The sequence below is a fragment of the Brachyhypopomus gauderio genome, chromosome 10, assembly GCF_052324685.1.
Source record: "Brachyhypopomus gauderio isolate BG-103 chromosome 10, BGAUD_0.2, whole genome shotgun sequence".
Lineage (NCBI taxonomy): Eukaryota > Metazoa > Chordata > Actinopteri > Gymnotiformes > Hypopomidae > Brachyhypopomus > Brachyhypopomus gauderio.
The window spans coordinates 3,006,475-3,021,998 of record NC_135220.1 but is presented as its reverse complement, the minus strand read 5'-3'; the positions used below and the strand labels follow the sequence as shown (position 1 = coordinate 3,021,998).

General features: G+C 44.3%; 1 protein-coding gene across 1 annotated transcript; it reads left to right on the top strand.

The window, feature by feature from the left end:
• Window positions 1–6,172: 6,172 nt before the first annotated feature.
• On the top strand, window positions 6,173–13,198 carry LOC143525154 (testis development-related protein). Its single transcript, XM_077018734.1, has 4 exons — window positions 6,173–6,641; window positions 9,845–9,892; window positions 11,616–11,731; window positions 12,466–13,198. The coding sequence occupies exons 1-4, from the start codon at window positions 6,558–6,560 to the stop codon at window positions 12,893–12,895; spliced, it is 678 nt and encodes a 225-aa protein (XP_076874849.1). The 5' UTR covers window positions 6,173–6,557; the 3' UTR covers window positions 12,896–13,198.
• The last annotated feature ends 2,326 nt before the right edge of the window (window positions 13,199–15,524 follow it).

The following is a 15,524-nucleotide window of genomic DNA, read 5'->3' as shown; positions in this document are numbered from 1 at the left end:
GAAGAACACGCAACACTACACTTCAGCCATCCACACACGTGTTACATGCTGTCCTGTGGTTTACGTTGTCCCCCTCTCTGTCTTGTACACTTGTAGATTTGTCAGTTTAATTTTTGATAAAGCCAGAGAATCCTTTTAGCAATAACCCATAGAAGCCCAGGACGTAAGCCCAGGACGTAAGTTGTTGACCGGGGGGTGGCGAACGTAAAATGGACACAGATTAAGTGTTATATCGCCGGTGGTTGGCGTCAGAGCTAGCGAACTAGTAACTAGTGAGAGTTGGCAGCCCTGCGGACAACATAAAATGTTACCGGATCGATCGTACGCTTCAAAATTAAAGAGTTCCCGGATCCTGTTCCGGCAGGATCCGGCTCAAATTAAGTCCTGCGTAAGCCGCATCAGAATCAAGTCAAAGTCACCTTTACTGTCATTTCTGCAATATGCACAGGACATAAAGAGGTTATATATATATTAATATTGAATGTAAAAATATAAACAAGAAATATAGGAAGATCCCTGGTATTCACAATAAAGTGACACATGCAGCCAGTGCAAATATAAGTAGATATGCAAAGACAGCCTGAAGTGGTTAAAATGATGAGTGCATAACAAACACATGGAACAAACACATGTTGAAACAGGAACAGGTAAGGATGATCAATCAGCAAAGCTCTTTCCAGGCTGTTCTGGGATTGTACCCTTTAGCAGACAGCATCTGTATAACCTGAAACATCATGTCAGAGTCAGCTCCGGTGGGTGACACACACAGATCATCAGCTTCTCCCATTACGCACCATGATAGAAGAGCCCCTGCAACGCAGCCAGTGGTCCCGGCAGTCCCAGTGCCACTGGACCCAGTGACCCGACTGCTAGCAGTGCCGGCTCCGGCACAGTGCTGCCTGCATCAGGGAACGGTGAACTGCATGACTGCCTTAGGTGTGTGTCCATGGGTGGTGGTGTCAGGGGTGAATTTGCAAAATAACTAATAAGTCATGTTCAAATTTCTAACCTGGAGCATTGCCCAGAACATTTGTGTTGTGTAACTGGCATTCTATGAAACCAAATGCCACCTAATGTCAGTCGAAATTCAGACGCCAATGAAAATGGCATAAGCACTTCTGAATATTCCTTCACACAAACATGAATACCCAAAGCATACCACACTATGACTGCAAAGAATGAAAGGAATTTTAAAAGCTTTGGATTAGTATTTTGTAGTCCATTTATAGGTTTTTGATCAGTACTTTGTAGTCTATTTTACAGGTTTCACGTCGTTTTTTTTTAACTCTGTCAAAGTTGAGTAGTTTGAGCCCACAGTGCTCACTTTCTGTGTACGTATAAAGCTTGCTTCAGTCCACCAGAGTGTTGATAAAGCAACAAGCCCTGTAGAAACTGTGTAGCCCCCAGTTTGTCAGATGACAGATGAACAGATTTAGACAGCGACAGATAACAGCTACATTTTGACTGCAATTTCATTTTTATGATCATGTTTCAGTGTCTAGTTCAGTATCATGACAGAGGTCCAGCCCTCTGCTGGGTCCAGTTCAGCAACCTGAAGTGTTGCAAACCCAGATTTCATCCTAAATCATATGTGTCCAAGAAGCCAGGACCTATTTGTTTGTACTCCAAAATAGATAACAGTGACTGACCACAGGCATTTCATTTTGCCTTCAGAAAGGTCAGACGTTTCTGTTTAGATAGTATAAGCTTTCCACAAAGGCTGAGTTTAGTAACAAAATAGCATAGTGTCTATCTATATTGTGTGTACCTGTATCTCTACCTGTATCTGTTAAATCTCCATTATTCAATGTATTGTTCAAACATATTCTAAACAGTTAAAATTATGCAAATTGCAGAATATGGTTTTACAAAGTGAGTACTCTGAACAAATATAGATCAGTTCACAATGTTTTTAATACAATTCACAAGAAGACATTTCAGTCATGTGCAACAATGCTTCTGGGCAGCAGAGGGAGCCTCTGTAACATAACAATTAAGCTTAGCTACGATTGATGCTGACAGGACTCAAAACTGAAAAATGTGATCTGTGAAGCCCACAGAGCCATGATGTGTATGTGTATGTGTGTGGGTGTGTGTGTGTGTGTGTGGCCCACTACCTTTAGCATGTTGCTGGTGTAGTGACCCAGTTTTCTCCAAGCTATGTAAATCCTAACCAGAACCAACCAGTCTAAACACACACATTCCATAGAAATATATACATAGCCAGCAACACATTTAAGGGGCTGATACGTTTTACATATTTACACGTGTGTAGTTCTGGTAGTGCATTCCTTCACATACCACATTTTAGCTAGCAGAGCACTCCACCCAAAATTGAATTTCATGAAAGGTGATATGCGAAGGTCTTCTGAGTGAAGGTTATCTATGCCTGAGTGTGGTTGTGTGTGTGTGTTGTATGTGTGTGTATGAGAGAGAAACAGAGATTCTGTGTGTATAGTCTAAGACTCTTTCAGGATGAGCCAGCTTACAGAGATCCTTTTGTCCTTGTTGCTCTGGCTGAAAAGAGGGAAGACATTTTTGTTTGGTAATAAGGTATTTTTTTACTGACCAGTTTTCCAGCATTGATACATTGTTTATCTCACTGGTTTATGAATTATGACTCTAGGGTGCACACCACGAAGCTTCACTTTCACCACTCATGAACTCTTCAGTCCTAATATAGTGTTCTCCTGGCGTTACGGCTACTGTGTTTACCTTTGGGTCTCCATGAGCATTTTTTGTAGTTGAACATATTTGTTGTGATGTTATCTGGATGTCATGTGTCTAGAGGTATTAGAGGTGATGTCTGACGGAAAGGTTTGTTCAGTGAACATGGCACTATGCTGAGCATACATAGTATGACCGGTAGACACACCCCATACACAGTGATGTATTTCTCAGATAATTCTGTTCACTGAGAAAATGCTTTTACTGTAAGAAAATTCTTTCACACTCGTGCTTTCTTGGCGCCGTTAAGAGTGTCCTTATTGGGCCACCATCCCTTCTATTTACAGACAACACAAGCAAAACATGAGTCAGGATGATATTGCATGTCCATAACTCAAAAGCAGTCTCAGTGAGTCTTAGAGGCTATTAACCTTCACTTGGCTTATCATCTACAGGATCTGCAATCGAAGAGAATTCAGATGCTCACTCTTAGCCAGTGCTGCCTGCAGGACCATGATCTGCACTGCAGAGTGGGTCCTTCACAGAGCACTGTCAGAGAGCACCATCGCCTTCTGCAATGAAAGGTTGTGCTAACACAAACACTATTGATTCTGCTTCTACTATTATAACCAGAAGATGAAGACGAAGGAATCTCAGAGTACAGTGTTTTGGATAAAATAACAATGCCCTCTATATCACCTAAAGCATGTGGACACCACCACCAATTACCGAGTTCTAGTCACACCCATTTGTCACAAGTATTTAAGATTCAGCACACAGCTACACAATCTCCATAGATAAACATGGGCTGCAGAACAGGTTGTAGTGAAGAGCGCAGTGACTTCAATCCCCACACTAACGTGCCACCTCTACCACAAATGGGTGAAGTTTCTAGCCCGCTAGATCTATCCTGGACAACTGCCGGTGTTATTATTGTGAAAATGGGAGTATTAGGAAGAACCACAGCGCAGTGACACAGGACCCACAGAGGGGGGCGCCAGCGAGGGTTGAAGAGTAGGGTTTGATGAACCACCTTTTCTCCTGCTGCAGCACTCGCTACAGACCGACCTTGGAAGCAACATTGAGCACCACTGTTGGCCAGCAGTTCCCCAAGGCCGAGAGCTTTAGCACAAGCCTACGACCACTACACATGATGTCAAGTGTCAGCTGGAGTGGCGTAAAATGCACAGTCGATGATTGCAAAGCAATGTAGCACCTAGAGTGATGAATAACTTTTTACTATCTAGGGCTCTGATGAAAAATAGGAGTTTGATACACGAGTTTGGCAGGCTCTAAGAGCTACGAGAATGCTACCTTCTAATCCATGGTGCCAACAGTGAGGGTGGGTGGAGAAGATGTAATGGTCAGGGGCCGTTTTCAGGGATTAGGGTAGGCTCCATAGCTCCAGTGTAGGGTGATGGTAATGCTACAGCGTGCACAGATGTTTTACACAATTATATGTTTCTGACTTTTGTGGCAAAAGTTTGGTGACGGTCCCTTCCTGCTCCAGCATGCCTGTGGCAGTGAGTGCAAAGGGAGGTTCATAATTGAAAGGTGATTTGGTGTGTTAGAACTCTAGTGGATTGCACACAGCCCTGACCTAAACCCCACGTCACACCTTTGGAGTGAACTGGAATACTGTCAGCAAGGATTTCTCATCCTGACCCCACAAATGCTCTCTTGACTGGAGGGGTGCAAATTCCCACAGACACACTCCAGAATCTTTATACACACACACACACACACACACACATACACTGGCCACTTTATTAGGTACACCTGTCCAACTACTCATTAACCCAAGTGTCGAATCAGCCAATCACATGGCAGCAACTCAATGCATTTAGGCATGTAGACATGGCCAAGACGATCTGCTGCAGTTCAAACCGAGCATCAGAATGGAGAAGAAAGGTGATTTAAGTGACTTTGAACATGGCATGGTTGTTGGTGCCACGAGCCAGAGTGGCTGGTCTGAGTATTTCAGAAACTGCTGATCTACTGGGATTTTCACGCACAACCATCTCAACAGATTACAGAGAAATTATCCCGTGAGGAGCAGTTCTGTGGGTGCAAATGCCTCGTTGATGCCAGAGGTCAGAGGAGAATGGCCAGGCTGGTTTGAGTTGACAGAACAGCAACAGTAACTCAAATAAATGTCGTTACATCCGAGGCATGCAGAAGAGAATCTCTGAACACAACACGTTGAACCTTGAGGTGGATGGGCTACAGCAGCAGAAGACACACTGGGTGCCACTCCTGTCAGCTAAGAACAGGAGGCTACACCAAAATTGGACAATAGAAGATTGAACAGAAATTGATAGAAAAACATTGCCTTGTCTGATGAATCTCGATTTCTGCTGCGACATTCGGATGGTATCAACAGTTCAAGCTAGTAGTGGTGGTTCAATGGTGTGGGGGATATTTTCCTGGCACACTTTGGGCCCATTAGTATCAATTGAGTGTCGTGTCAACACCACAGCCTACCTGAGTATTGTTGCTGACCATGTCCATCCCTTTATGACCACAGTGTACCCATCTTCTGATGGCTACTTCCAGCAGGATAACGCGCCATGTCACAAAGCGTGAATTATCTCAGACTGGTTCTTGAACACGACAATGAGTTCACTGTACTCGAATGGCCTCCACAGTCACCAGATCTCAATCCAATAGAGCACCTTTGGGATGTGGTGGAACGGGAGATTCGCATCATGGATGTGCAGCCCACAAATCTGCAGCAACTGTGTGATGCTATCATGTCAAAGACACTGAGAAATGTTTCCAGTACCTTGTAGAGTCTATGCCACGAAGGATTAAGGCTGTTCTGAAGGCAAAAGGGGGTCCAACTCGGTACGGTGTGTGTGTGTGTGTAATAGATTATATATATATATATATATATATATATATATATATATATATATATATATATATATATATATATATATATATATATATATATATATATATATATATCATAAACCATGGGCATTAATTTGTTCCCTATGTAGCTGTAACTCCTTTCACTCTTTCTCCATTCTTACATATAGAGACTCTTCGCAGGATACGGATAGGTTTCCCCGGCCAGTGATTGACAACCCTGCAGTTCCACTGTTTATCTGGACGCGCCGTTTATGTTTATGCAGTTGTTGGTTCTAGTTAATGATCTTCCAAGCTGAGGTTCCGGCCTCGAAAAGCGTCGGAACACGACAGTGCTTCTTGCAAATGTTTCAAATGCAAATGTAACTGAACCGTGTTTAAAATGCAAATTTAAACTGATGCTGTTGCTGAATATAGCGCAGTCAGTTTTCTGGCACAGGAAAAAAAAAAAACCTGGTGTTTAAAGCACTGACCTGGATTAACAAACGCAAAAGGTTCTCCAGTTTTCCTAATAAACAATCTAAACCTACGTTCGTACAACTTCAGATATGATAACATCATTAATAGACGAGTTTGACGGTGCAGGTGGGAGGGTCCGTGGAGAGTGCAACCCTCTCTCAGAACCATGACGACCGAAAAACGGGACTGGCCTTTGGGCAGGAATATGATCTGAGGGCCCGGTGGGAGGAGCGGTGGTCCAGGTGCTTCAACGAGCTCAAATCCGACATGTAGGAGGCGGCGAGATAGTAGAACGAGTGAACTGAAGACTGCGTGTTGGACCAGAGCCCCTCCCGAACCGGAGACGTGAAGGAGAGCGCAAGCTCAGCTGCGCGTTCGTCGGTTCCAGTCATCTCGCTCGAGCCTGCCGGTACCGGGCGCCTCCCGCGAGCTCCCCTCGGAGTGGGTTTATTGCCTCCCACGGGCTGCGGGTCGAGATTCGGTGCCTTTGAAACGTGTTCGTGCCTGGAGCGCGCGCGTGTCTCGGGGCGCGAGCGTCTAATAATCGCCGCGCGGAGATGTTCAAGAGGAGCAAGAGCAAAGTTCTGGTGGACGAAGCGTCGGAGGAGGACGACGTGTCCTGGCATCAGGAGCAGAACAAGGTGAGCTCGGGATCTCCGTGGGGCGCAGCGGCCGCAAAAGAAACGGCGACACGAGTCGTGTCACCGGGGAGAGGGCTGTGGACCGGACCGGACCGGGCTACCACCATTTCTGACTTACGTACATGAGTCCTGTATGACAGCTGACGGATCGGATTAACTGTGCCATACATCTAATTATCCTCTTACATTTTAGCTGTCCGTGCTCTTTAAAAGCAACGCACCAGGATATAAATGATTCACGTAACAAAGTTTTTAGTAGTAATTATAGGAAGGTAATTTTTTTTTCGTTTGGACCTGCTATTCCACTGGGAAAAGTCATTTAAAAAGTTTGAAGGTTAGAGACAGCATAAAAATGTAAAGTGACATTCAGCGTCTCAGTCTTCATCAGTTACATATACAGAACCGTGATGGTCCACTACTAGAGACGTGCTGATACGGCAGATTAATGGACCGTTTTAAAGGTGTGTTACGTTTTGCTTGTGAGCGACTTATTCGCTCTGGTCACGTGACTGACAATTCGTCATGGAAAGGAAAACGAACGAGGCTTCACACGAGCTCAACGATCCTCTTTGTGGACGATACCGCGATACGTTTTTATCGTGTTCATCACGTGTTTACCAAAAACATCACACGCGTGACTGTGAGTGTGTAGGGTTAGTGACGGAGAGTGTACCTAGTAGTGTTAACGTTTGGCCATCACTAACAACTGTGTGTCGGAACAAGTGCTGAAACTGGACTAACCCTTAAAAAAACAAACGGCTGATAAACAATGCACGTGGTGTTCGGCACTACTTCCAGTATAGTGTTTCAACTCTGCACTGTACGCAGCCTGAAAAAGAGAGGCATTCAGTGTCCCTGTGGGGGGGGGGGGGGGGGCGGCTCCGAGCAATGGAAGGGGTCGTGCTCCTCCTCTCTGATTGCTTTTGGGCTCAGTGTGAGCCGTAGAGCGGGCTGTGGAGGGCCAGGGGCCTCTGCTCCGGTCTTGGCAGGCCCTCAGCTGTCCCCCCCCCCCCAGCGTGCTCAGCTCTGTAAATGCACACCGGCTCCCAGGCACGCAGCTGTGAGACCGCCGGCTAGTCCCACGTCCACCACCCCAATGAGTCGGCTGGTCAACTCCACGGCGACCTCAGGCCAGGTTGGCAGGCGTCAGCTGTTCCGTCTCCTAACCAACCAAGAAAAATATTTTTCTGGCTTTATTTTCCGCAGTGACGGAAATAAGCATTGAAGGTTACTTCCTGTTCCTCAGCCGCGATAAGATGGATCTGGCTCTTCAACCAAAAAGGAGATCATTTGGCAAGCACACTGTGGAAATGCCTCTCGGTGTGAAACGCCTGAATTACCCGGTGAATGAGGTCCCTGTAAGCGGTGTTCAGAATGACTGCTTCATATCTCATAAAAATAACGTCTTAAAACTGTTCTTAGAGCAGTAAGTACACAACTCTCATAAGGGCTCCAGCTTTATTTAGCTTAGTTGGTTAATGCACTTAGGATGGTGATTCACTCAGTTCTGCGTTGGTGTGTCAATAGAAGTCTGTTGAACAGGAAAGTGAACACCTCCATCCTGAGCGCTCTACCCTGAACACTACCACAGTCCCGTATTGTATTTCACTGGGGGTAGAGGTGGGCCCTGGAAGACACAATGTTCACACTGTTTTCTCTACCTGTCTGCTAAAAAAAATCGCACAATCATGTCATTATATTTGTTGGTTATTATACAACATGTTATTGTCATACAATAACATTTTTCACATCCATCTCCCTATGCACATTTACAGTTTTGCATTTAACACGGCTACTATAGAAAATGTAATATGAAGTGCCATGTTTAGAAACAATTATAATAAGTATTGAATGTAGCAAATGCACAAATCGCAGGATTTATGCTGAATTTTTGCAAGTGAGCATCTGTGATGGTGGAAGAGTTTTTCTTCAGTGCTAAAAAATGAGGCTTGGCACTCTCTGTGCACTTGCAGTGGTAACACCAGGATTAGAACTCGCGCTGGTATCTCGTAGAGTTCAGAGTGGCTTATCAGAGGAGATCCTTATACACCAGATGCACCTGGATGGACTGTAGCCGTGACACCTCTACGTTCAAGGAGATTTTATGATTTATCATGAACAACCATCACTTTAAGCCCATTCAGGTTATCTGTGGGCAAGCAACGATATAATCATGCAGCTTTGTGACCGTTGTGGACACTTTTTCATAACCAATCAAGAAAGCAGAGACGCTGGTGTGTGTGTGTGTGTGTGTGTGTGTGTGTGTGGGTGGGGGTGGGGGGTTGTGACTCACTCATGCCCCTCCCCCACACAGGGAAACTCCCCATGGTGTTCTCACCCTGTCACCATGGTGATAAAGCATATCAGAGTTCAGAGGGCAAGCGAGTTGAAATATTTCCCATATCTCTTTCTCCTCCCCAAACATGAACAAATTAGCATTCAAGAGACACAGACTGGGATTAGATGTTCTCTCTCTTACGATATTGCGATATTGGGAAATGGCAGAAGGATGTAAGACAGTGGGAGATTTATTAGGGAAATATTCTCTCTCTCTCTCTCTCTCTCTCTCTTCTCTCTCTCTCTCTCTCTCTCTCTCTCTCTCTCTCTGCTAAGTACCTTGATATGAAGGAAATGCTTTGGAACTTCTTGGAATGCTGTGGAGCTTGCCGGCCACTGACCTGAGAACTAGCCTGTGCCTGGCCTTGATTTCTACTGGGAAGTGGACTGGTTCCAGCTCTTGCAGGAAGCTCTTTTACGTCTCCTTCGTAGCGTGCAGAAGGACCAGAAAGGAAGAGGAAGCAGTCAGACTTATGGCAGGAAGCAGCACATCACAGTGACCTTTACTAGTCGTATACCGTATAAGGTCAACAGGGACTTGATATGTTTCATCGCATGCTTGCTAGCTTGTGGGTCATTGTCAAAAGTCCCATTGTAATTATTGTAATGGTTTCCTTTGTAGATGGGACAATAAAATAATATGATCTGTTGACTGTAGTACTTCTGAAATATCTTTATGAAGTCTGGATCTAAATGATTTGTGGGTGTTGATATCCTCTCCTTAATTCCACAGGTCTTTGTTTATGTTACACATCTAAAAATATTTCTGCCTGCTACCAGGAGTGTGTGTGTGTGTGTGTGTGTGTGTGTGTGTGTGTGTGTGTGTGTTTCCTTTATTGAGTTTTTCACTGGCTTCTGCTTTTCAGGATAAAGAATCTGAGGGAACAGAGGAAGTAGTAAGCCCCTCAACAAAGGTAAACACACACACCGAGTGAAGAACACATACATCCTGTATATTACAATGGTGAAACGTTCAGTCTCAACAACATGGGCACAGCAAGCCCCATGAGTGTTTAGTCTTTGCCACAGAAGGAGCAACATTAATCACGGACTCACAAGCCCTGTCACCTTAAAGCTCCCTGTTACATTCTCCTTTGAAATGTCAGTCTGGAGCTTCAGGGCAGAGTTCAGCTCGCACAGGTATTTCAGCACCCAGGACCAGGCGTTTAGAGGAACAGTGCTTTGCCTTTGGGGATGTCGGGCCTCATTTTGAGAAAAAAAGTATTGTGTCACTAAAACTCCCTAGCATTGGTATGCACTTGTATCTGTGTGTCCAGTACATCCTGTAAAACCGTGAAGGTAATTCTGTCTTATTCTGGACCAAACCAAAACAGGACCAGGTAAATGTAACCATGATGTGCCTGTTTAATGCTTGCTGCTCACAGTCTGCAGCCCATTATGTCAGTTCTCTTCAGCCAATCGTGTGTAACTACATATGACCTGAAGGTATGTTTGGAGTAGCATGTTTTAGCTGTGTTCTATTCTCAGCCAAGAAAGGAAACAGGAAGAAGGTGTACGAGTTGAGTATGAGGTATTTGGCTTTATATGGGGTTAAAGGAAAATGTCAGTTCTGTCCATACAAAAGTTGCTATAAATATTTGCTCCTTCAGTCTGGGCTGCCATTGTGGAATATTCTTCTGAGTGTACAGATAAATGAGTGGAGATGTGTTTTGTTGTTCCATTTTTATATTTTTTATTATATTTTCAGCACCGGAAAAAGAAAGAACACCAAGATGTTTTGTTTGTAATGGAATAAAGAATTGCTTTACTATTTCAGAAGTGTGCGTGAGACAAAATATCAGGAAAGTCAGTGCTGAAAGTTCTGCTGAAGGTTTATATCCCCTCTAAGCTGCTTTAAAGCCTGCCTGGTATTTCAAATCCAGAGCTCCTTATAGACTTAAGCAGGAGGGTGTCTGAAGGAATGTACTAGCCAGCCAAGTGTTACTATTGTGCATCAACACACATAGCCAGCCAAGTGTTACTATTGTGCATCAACACACACACACACACACACACACACACACAGGTATACACCTTGTTCACCATGACAGAGAGTAGTCTTACCTTAATTTAGACTTTGAGTGTGTGACCGTCAGCATATGGATCACTACAGCTGGATCAGCCTTGGCTAGCCCTTCTATCATAAACCACAGGAACCCCAACTGAAGGCTACGCTAATGCCAGTTTATAGAAATCACAAAGGAGTTATTGTGGATATGTACAGTGTTTGTATAATCATGAGTGGCACATACTGTGTAATCTTTTGTCTGAACCTTTAGTCCTGCTCCACATGTCTTAAGTCACAGCACATACTGCGGTAGTTCTAACTCAGGGATGCTCATTACGTCGATCGCGAAGGAAGTGTCGGTCGATCGCGAAGGAATGTGCGTAGATCGCGTCACATAAAATAGTAGTAGATGAATCGCACATCTGCACTGACGGTTGTATTTTGATTGACATTCACGGTAGCCAATCTGCAATCCACTCAACAAATTACGTTCGCCGCCACCCCGGTAGATCTTTCTGACTTGGTCATCTTATAAGTAGCTCGCAAGCTGAAAACTGTGGGCACCCCTGTTCTAACTTAACACTGTGCTGACCCGCTGCCGTGTACTGGATGGTTGTCTCTTCCCACAGGACTCGAAGAGCAAGAAGGTTAAATCTAAGAGGGACAGAGGAGACAAGAAGCTGTTCCCGTCACAGGACGATGAGGACTTTCTGCTGAAAGGAGTCACTCTTTCAACCAGAAAAGGGTATGCTGAATCAGAGACAAATATTATTTATTATTAGAATTAGTACAAGATAAAGGTTCCAGCATGGTAAAGATTTTCAATGCGAAGATTTTAAATCGATGCTCAGAAAGGTGATCAGAAATTGGAGTGGGTTTGTTCACATAGCAGTTCAAAGGTCAGGAGCACTTGTAGGCGTTCCCCTTAGTTCTCAGCCACAGATCAAGCTGTTTAAAGATCACTTACTTTATTCTTTAGAAGTGTTGAGGAAATGACTAGAGAGGACTAAACCGGCGGCTACATCCTGTCCAAACACGTTTACAGTTCCTGAGTGATTATAACACATGGAAGCATTATGTGATGGTAGGAGTCAAATGGGGTCAAAAGTACCTGAACACATTGCTGCCTCTGTGCCACTGTACCCTGGAAAACGGGTCACATGCAGGCATAGAACAACAGCTACTGGAGCCTCCTGTCACTCTGAAGTGTGCGTGGACTGGAGTTTGTTCTTGGGTGATTTTCTAGTTTCAGATTAACCTTACACACGTAACTTATTTTGCCTGTGGGTTACACGATAACACATTTTAAGCACCCATCAAAATTGAATTAGTGTTGCATTCTAGTGCTTTGCTTTGTGGCTTTTCAGGTGTGCCTGATCTCTGCAAGATTTCCACAGTACCAGGCCTTTGTTCTCAAAGTGCATAATTGTTCATCTATTATTCATCTTTTAATTCTATCTTTCTCTCTCTCTCTCTCAGGGCAGCTAAGAAGAGCTTGGAGGAGGACAAAAATCGTCCACACTCTGAGAAAAATCGCGTCCACGGCCTGTGGGACAGCATCACCATGACGATGCGACAGATCACTCCCAATCAGAAGATGGACAAGATGGAGGGCTGGGAGCCTCCCCAGATGAGTGAGGAGTGTGAGGAGTGGAGTGAGGCAGAGGTGAAGAAAAGGGAGCCCTCTCCACTCTCCACCCCACTCACACTCTCACTGCCGGGGCCCCTGAGTCTGCCATCGTGGACGGGCCTGGGCCCGGAGGAAGACTCCTCTCGTTACTCCAGTCTGGCCGAGCCCCAGGCGGCAGGACCCGCCCAGTGGGCCGCCCGAGCGCGTGACAGGCTGGCTGCCGTACGCCGCCGCAGCCCCGGCAGCCTATCGGAGAACGCGTGGGAGGGGCTTAAATGAGAAGTCCAACCTCCGTTGTAAAACTTCGATGGAGAAGGATGAAGCTATGGAACTATCACCCTTGCAGCGCTCAGATCTGGATGGATCACAAGCAGGAGAGGGCCTGTAAGTGACGCACACGGGCCAAAGCAGCATGTGAAGATAGCGAGGAGAGTGACCTTCAGCGGCTGCTTAATGACTCTAAAGTTTTCGAATATCACCAACCTTCGTCCTTGGAGAACGTGGCGTTCTTGTGGCATTTTAAAACAGATAAATTAGAGGATGTCTTGGTGTTTTTTGTTCTAATAAAGATTCTAAGCTTCATCATTTTCCCTTGAAGGACACGCTGAGCGGCTCGGCTGTGTCAGGTGCCTCTGTGACCCGGGTCATGTGACCGTGACACTGAATCGCTTGTTGATGTTGTAATTCACAGGCAATTTTCCACTGCTCCAGAATGAATGTTAATTGAAACACTTTCATATTTAAGTATATTCTTTACTTCCAATCAGCTTCAACTGTTTAACCCATAAATCATGAATGCCTGTTCCTGCCTAAGGGCTGTCTGCACTTTACACAATATGAGGTGACAAAAGACACTACTGTGCCTTATGATTTTAAGACAGAAAAAGAAATTGGAATATTATCGATATATAACTATCAACGTGAGTGCATTAGAGCTTATTAAATAAGGAGAGATGCTCAGAAAATAATTTTTTATAATGCCTTATACCATCGAACTGTGACCACCCCAGTACTAACACCTTGTTTAGTCAACAATCATAGTCAAACAATAATCCTGTTTTCAAAACCAAATCCAGATGAAACGTACCCAGCATTATAGTTGTGGGGGAGCGGTGTCCTGCCTCAAGCATTAGGACAAGCTAATACCAGGACAAGCCCTCTTTGAGTTCGCATGCCTGAATTCAATGATTGTAGATTTCTAATTGCACATTATGTCTACCTAGTGCTTACCACTGCCCTTTGAGCCTTAAAAGAAGTGGAACGTGCTACCACACATGCTGATTTTCCTGCGTTGTCTTAGTCACATTGACTCAGATAAGGACAAAACCCCAATAGCACACTACACACAACAAGGTTCTCCAGGATTTGTGCACATCTGATCAGACACACCGCTTGTCCTGCTGGCCACAAGCGTTTGGTAATGCGTATATGCAGAGAGGACTGGTGTCCTGAAGTCACCAGCAGGCAGCCATGGTAAAAACAATGTTGGATGAATAAATTGAATGGTTAAAATCGTGCCTCTATATTTAAGTTGTATTGTAAGAATATAGAACTGTGCATCTGTATTTAAAAGGCTGTATGCACATCTTGTAGGTGGTCCCTAGCTCTGCCAGACCCTCTTAGAGCAAAAAGAAAATATGTATAACAATGACTCTTCCATGTTGACTGGGACTGATATTAATAGATTTACATATACTAGTGTGTGATGTCAAAGGTTCTTTAGAAGTATTTCTCCTAAAACATCTGATTAATTTAAATAATTAAAAGTCTTTTTATTGACTTGTTTATTGGGAAATACTGTATATTTAAAGTTTCATCATCAGGTTGTTCGCCTTCTGAATCCAAATAAAACATCTGCATATCTAAAACCCCTCTGCCTTGGCCACTGTGGTGTGACTGACTGATTATCTCATTTCATTTGGTCTGGTCTCTACTGGGACTTGCAGAAGCTTCATCTCCAGTAGATCTTCTTACAGTTCAGAGACAGCAGTTGGCCAAAGGTCCAGCCCCTTAAAAGAGCAAACAGTGTTGCATAGTTTAGCCTGAATTCAGCTAAGCAAAAACAAAACCATGACAGAGGTAATACGAGTAACCCTGTCCTATTGCAGTGTGAAATGTACACCAGCAATCACCATTTACTTAGAATAATGAATAAACAAGGCTTTTTTAAGCAGAACTGCTTGTAAGTGGGCTGATATTATCCTGCTCAGCTGACATACAAAAATAATCCTTTGGGGTGGGGGTGGAGCCTAGGCCAGGGTGAATGATGACTGTAATATGTGAACACATCGACCCTGCTGGACATGTGGGAAAAGTGCACCATCATTGCCATTCAGGGTCAATTCACTGCAAGTTCCAAACCACAGCAAGAACAACAGCATCTTTAAAGATGATCGGTGGCCTAAAAGCTTTGACTAAGCAGAGCATGTAACAAAGTGCTGCCCCCCTCCACAACCAAACACCATACTACATCAAGAAACGTGACTTAAAAAAATTAGGTTAAACACCCTGCCACCACAATGTAGTATTACACACCCCATACACTGGAGGACAGTCCCGATAATTAAGTGATGAGTTGAGTTGGTGGGTCAGAGTGTGGAAACCACTCAGCTGAACAGGGCCACACGCTTCCAGGAAAAGCACACTGTGACCCTGTGCTCTGATATGGGAATAGGATTTCTGTCTCTGGCTAATGTAAGATTAGATTTACAAAGAGCTCGTTTTCCCCACAAAAGGTTTAATCATTGCAGGTTTCCATTTTTCTAGCAAAACCCTTATTAGTACCATGAAGATCCATATTTCTTATAGGCCAAGCTCATTCATTAAACACAGTTTTGTGGAATAATAAAGACATTTTACAAAGTCAAGAGAAAGGATATAAAATACATTTTTTTCCATAAATAGTAAT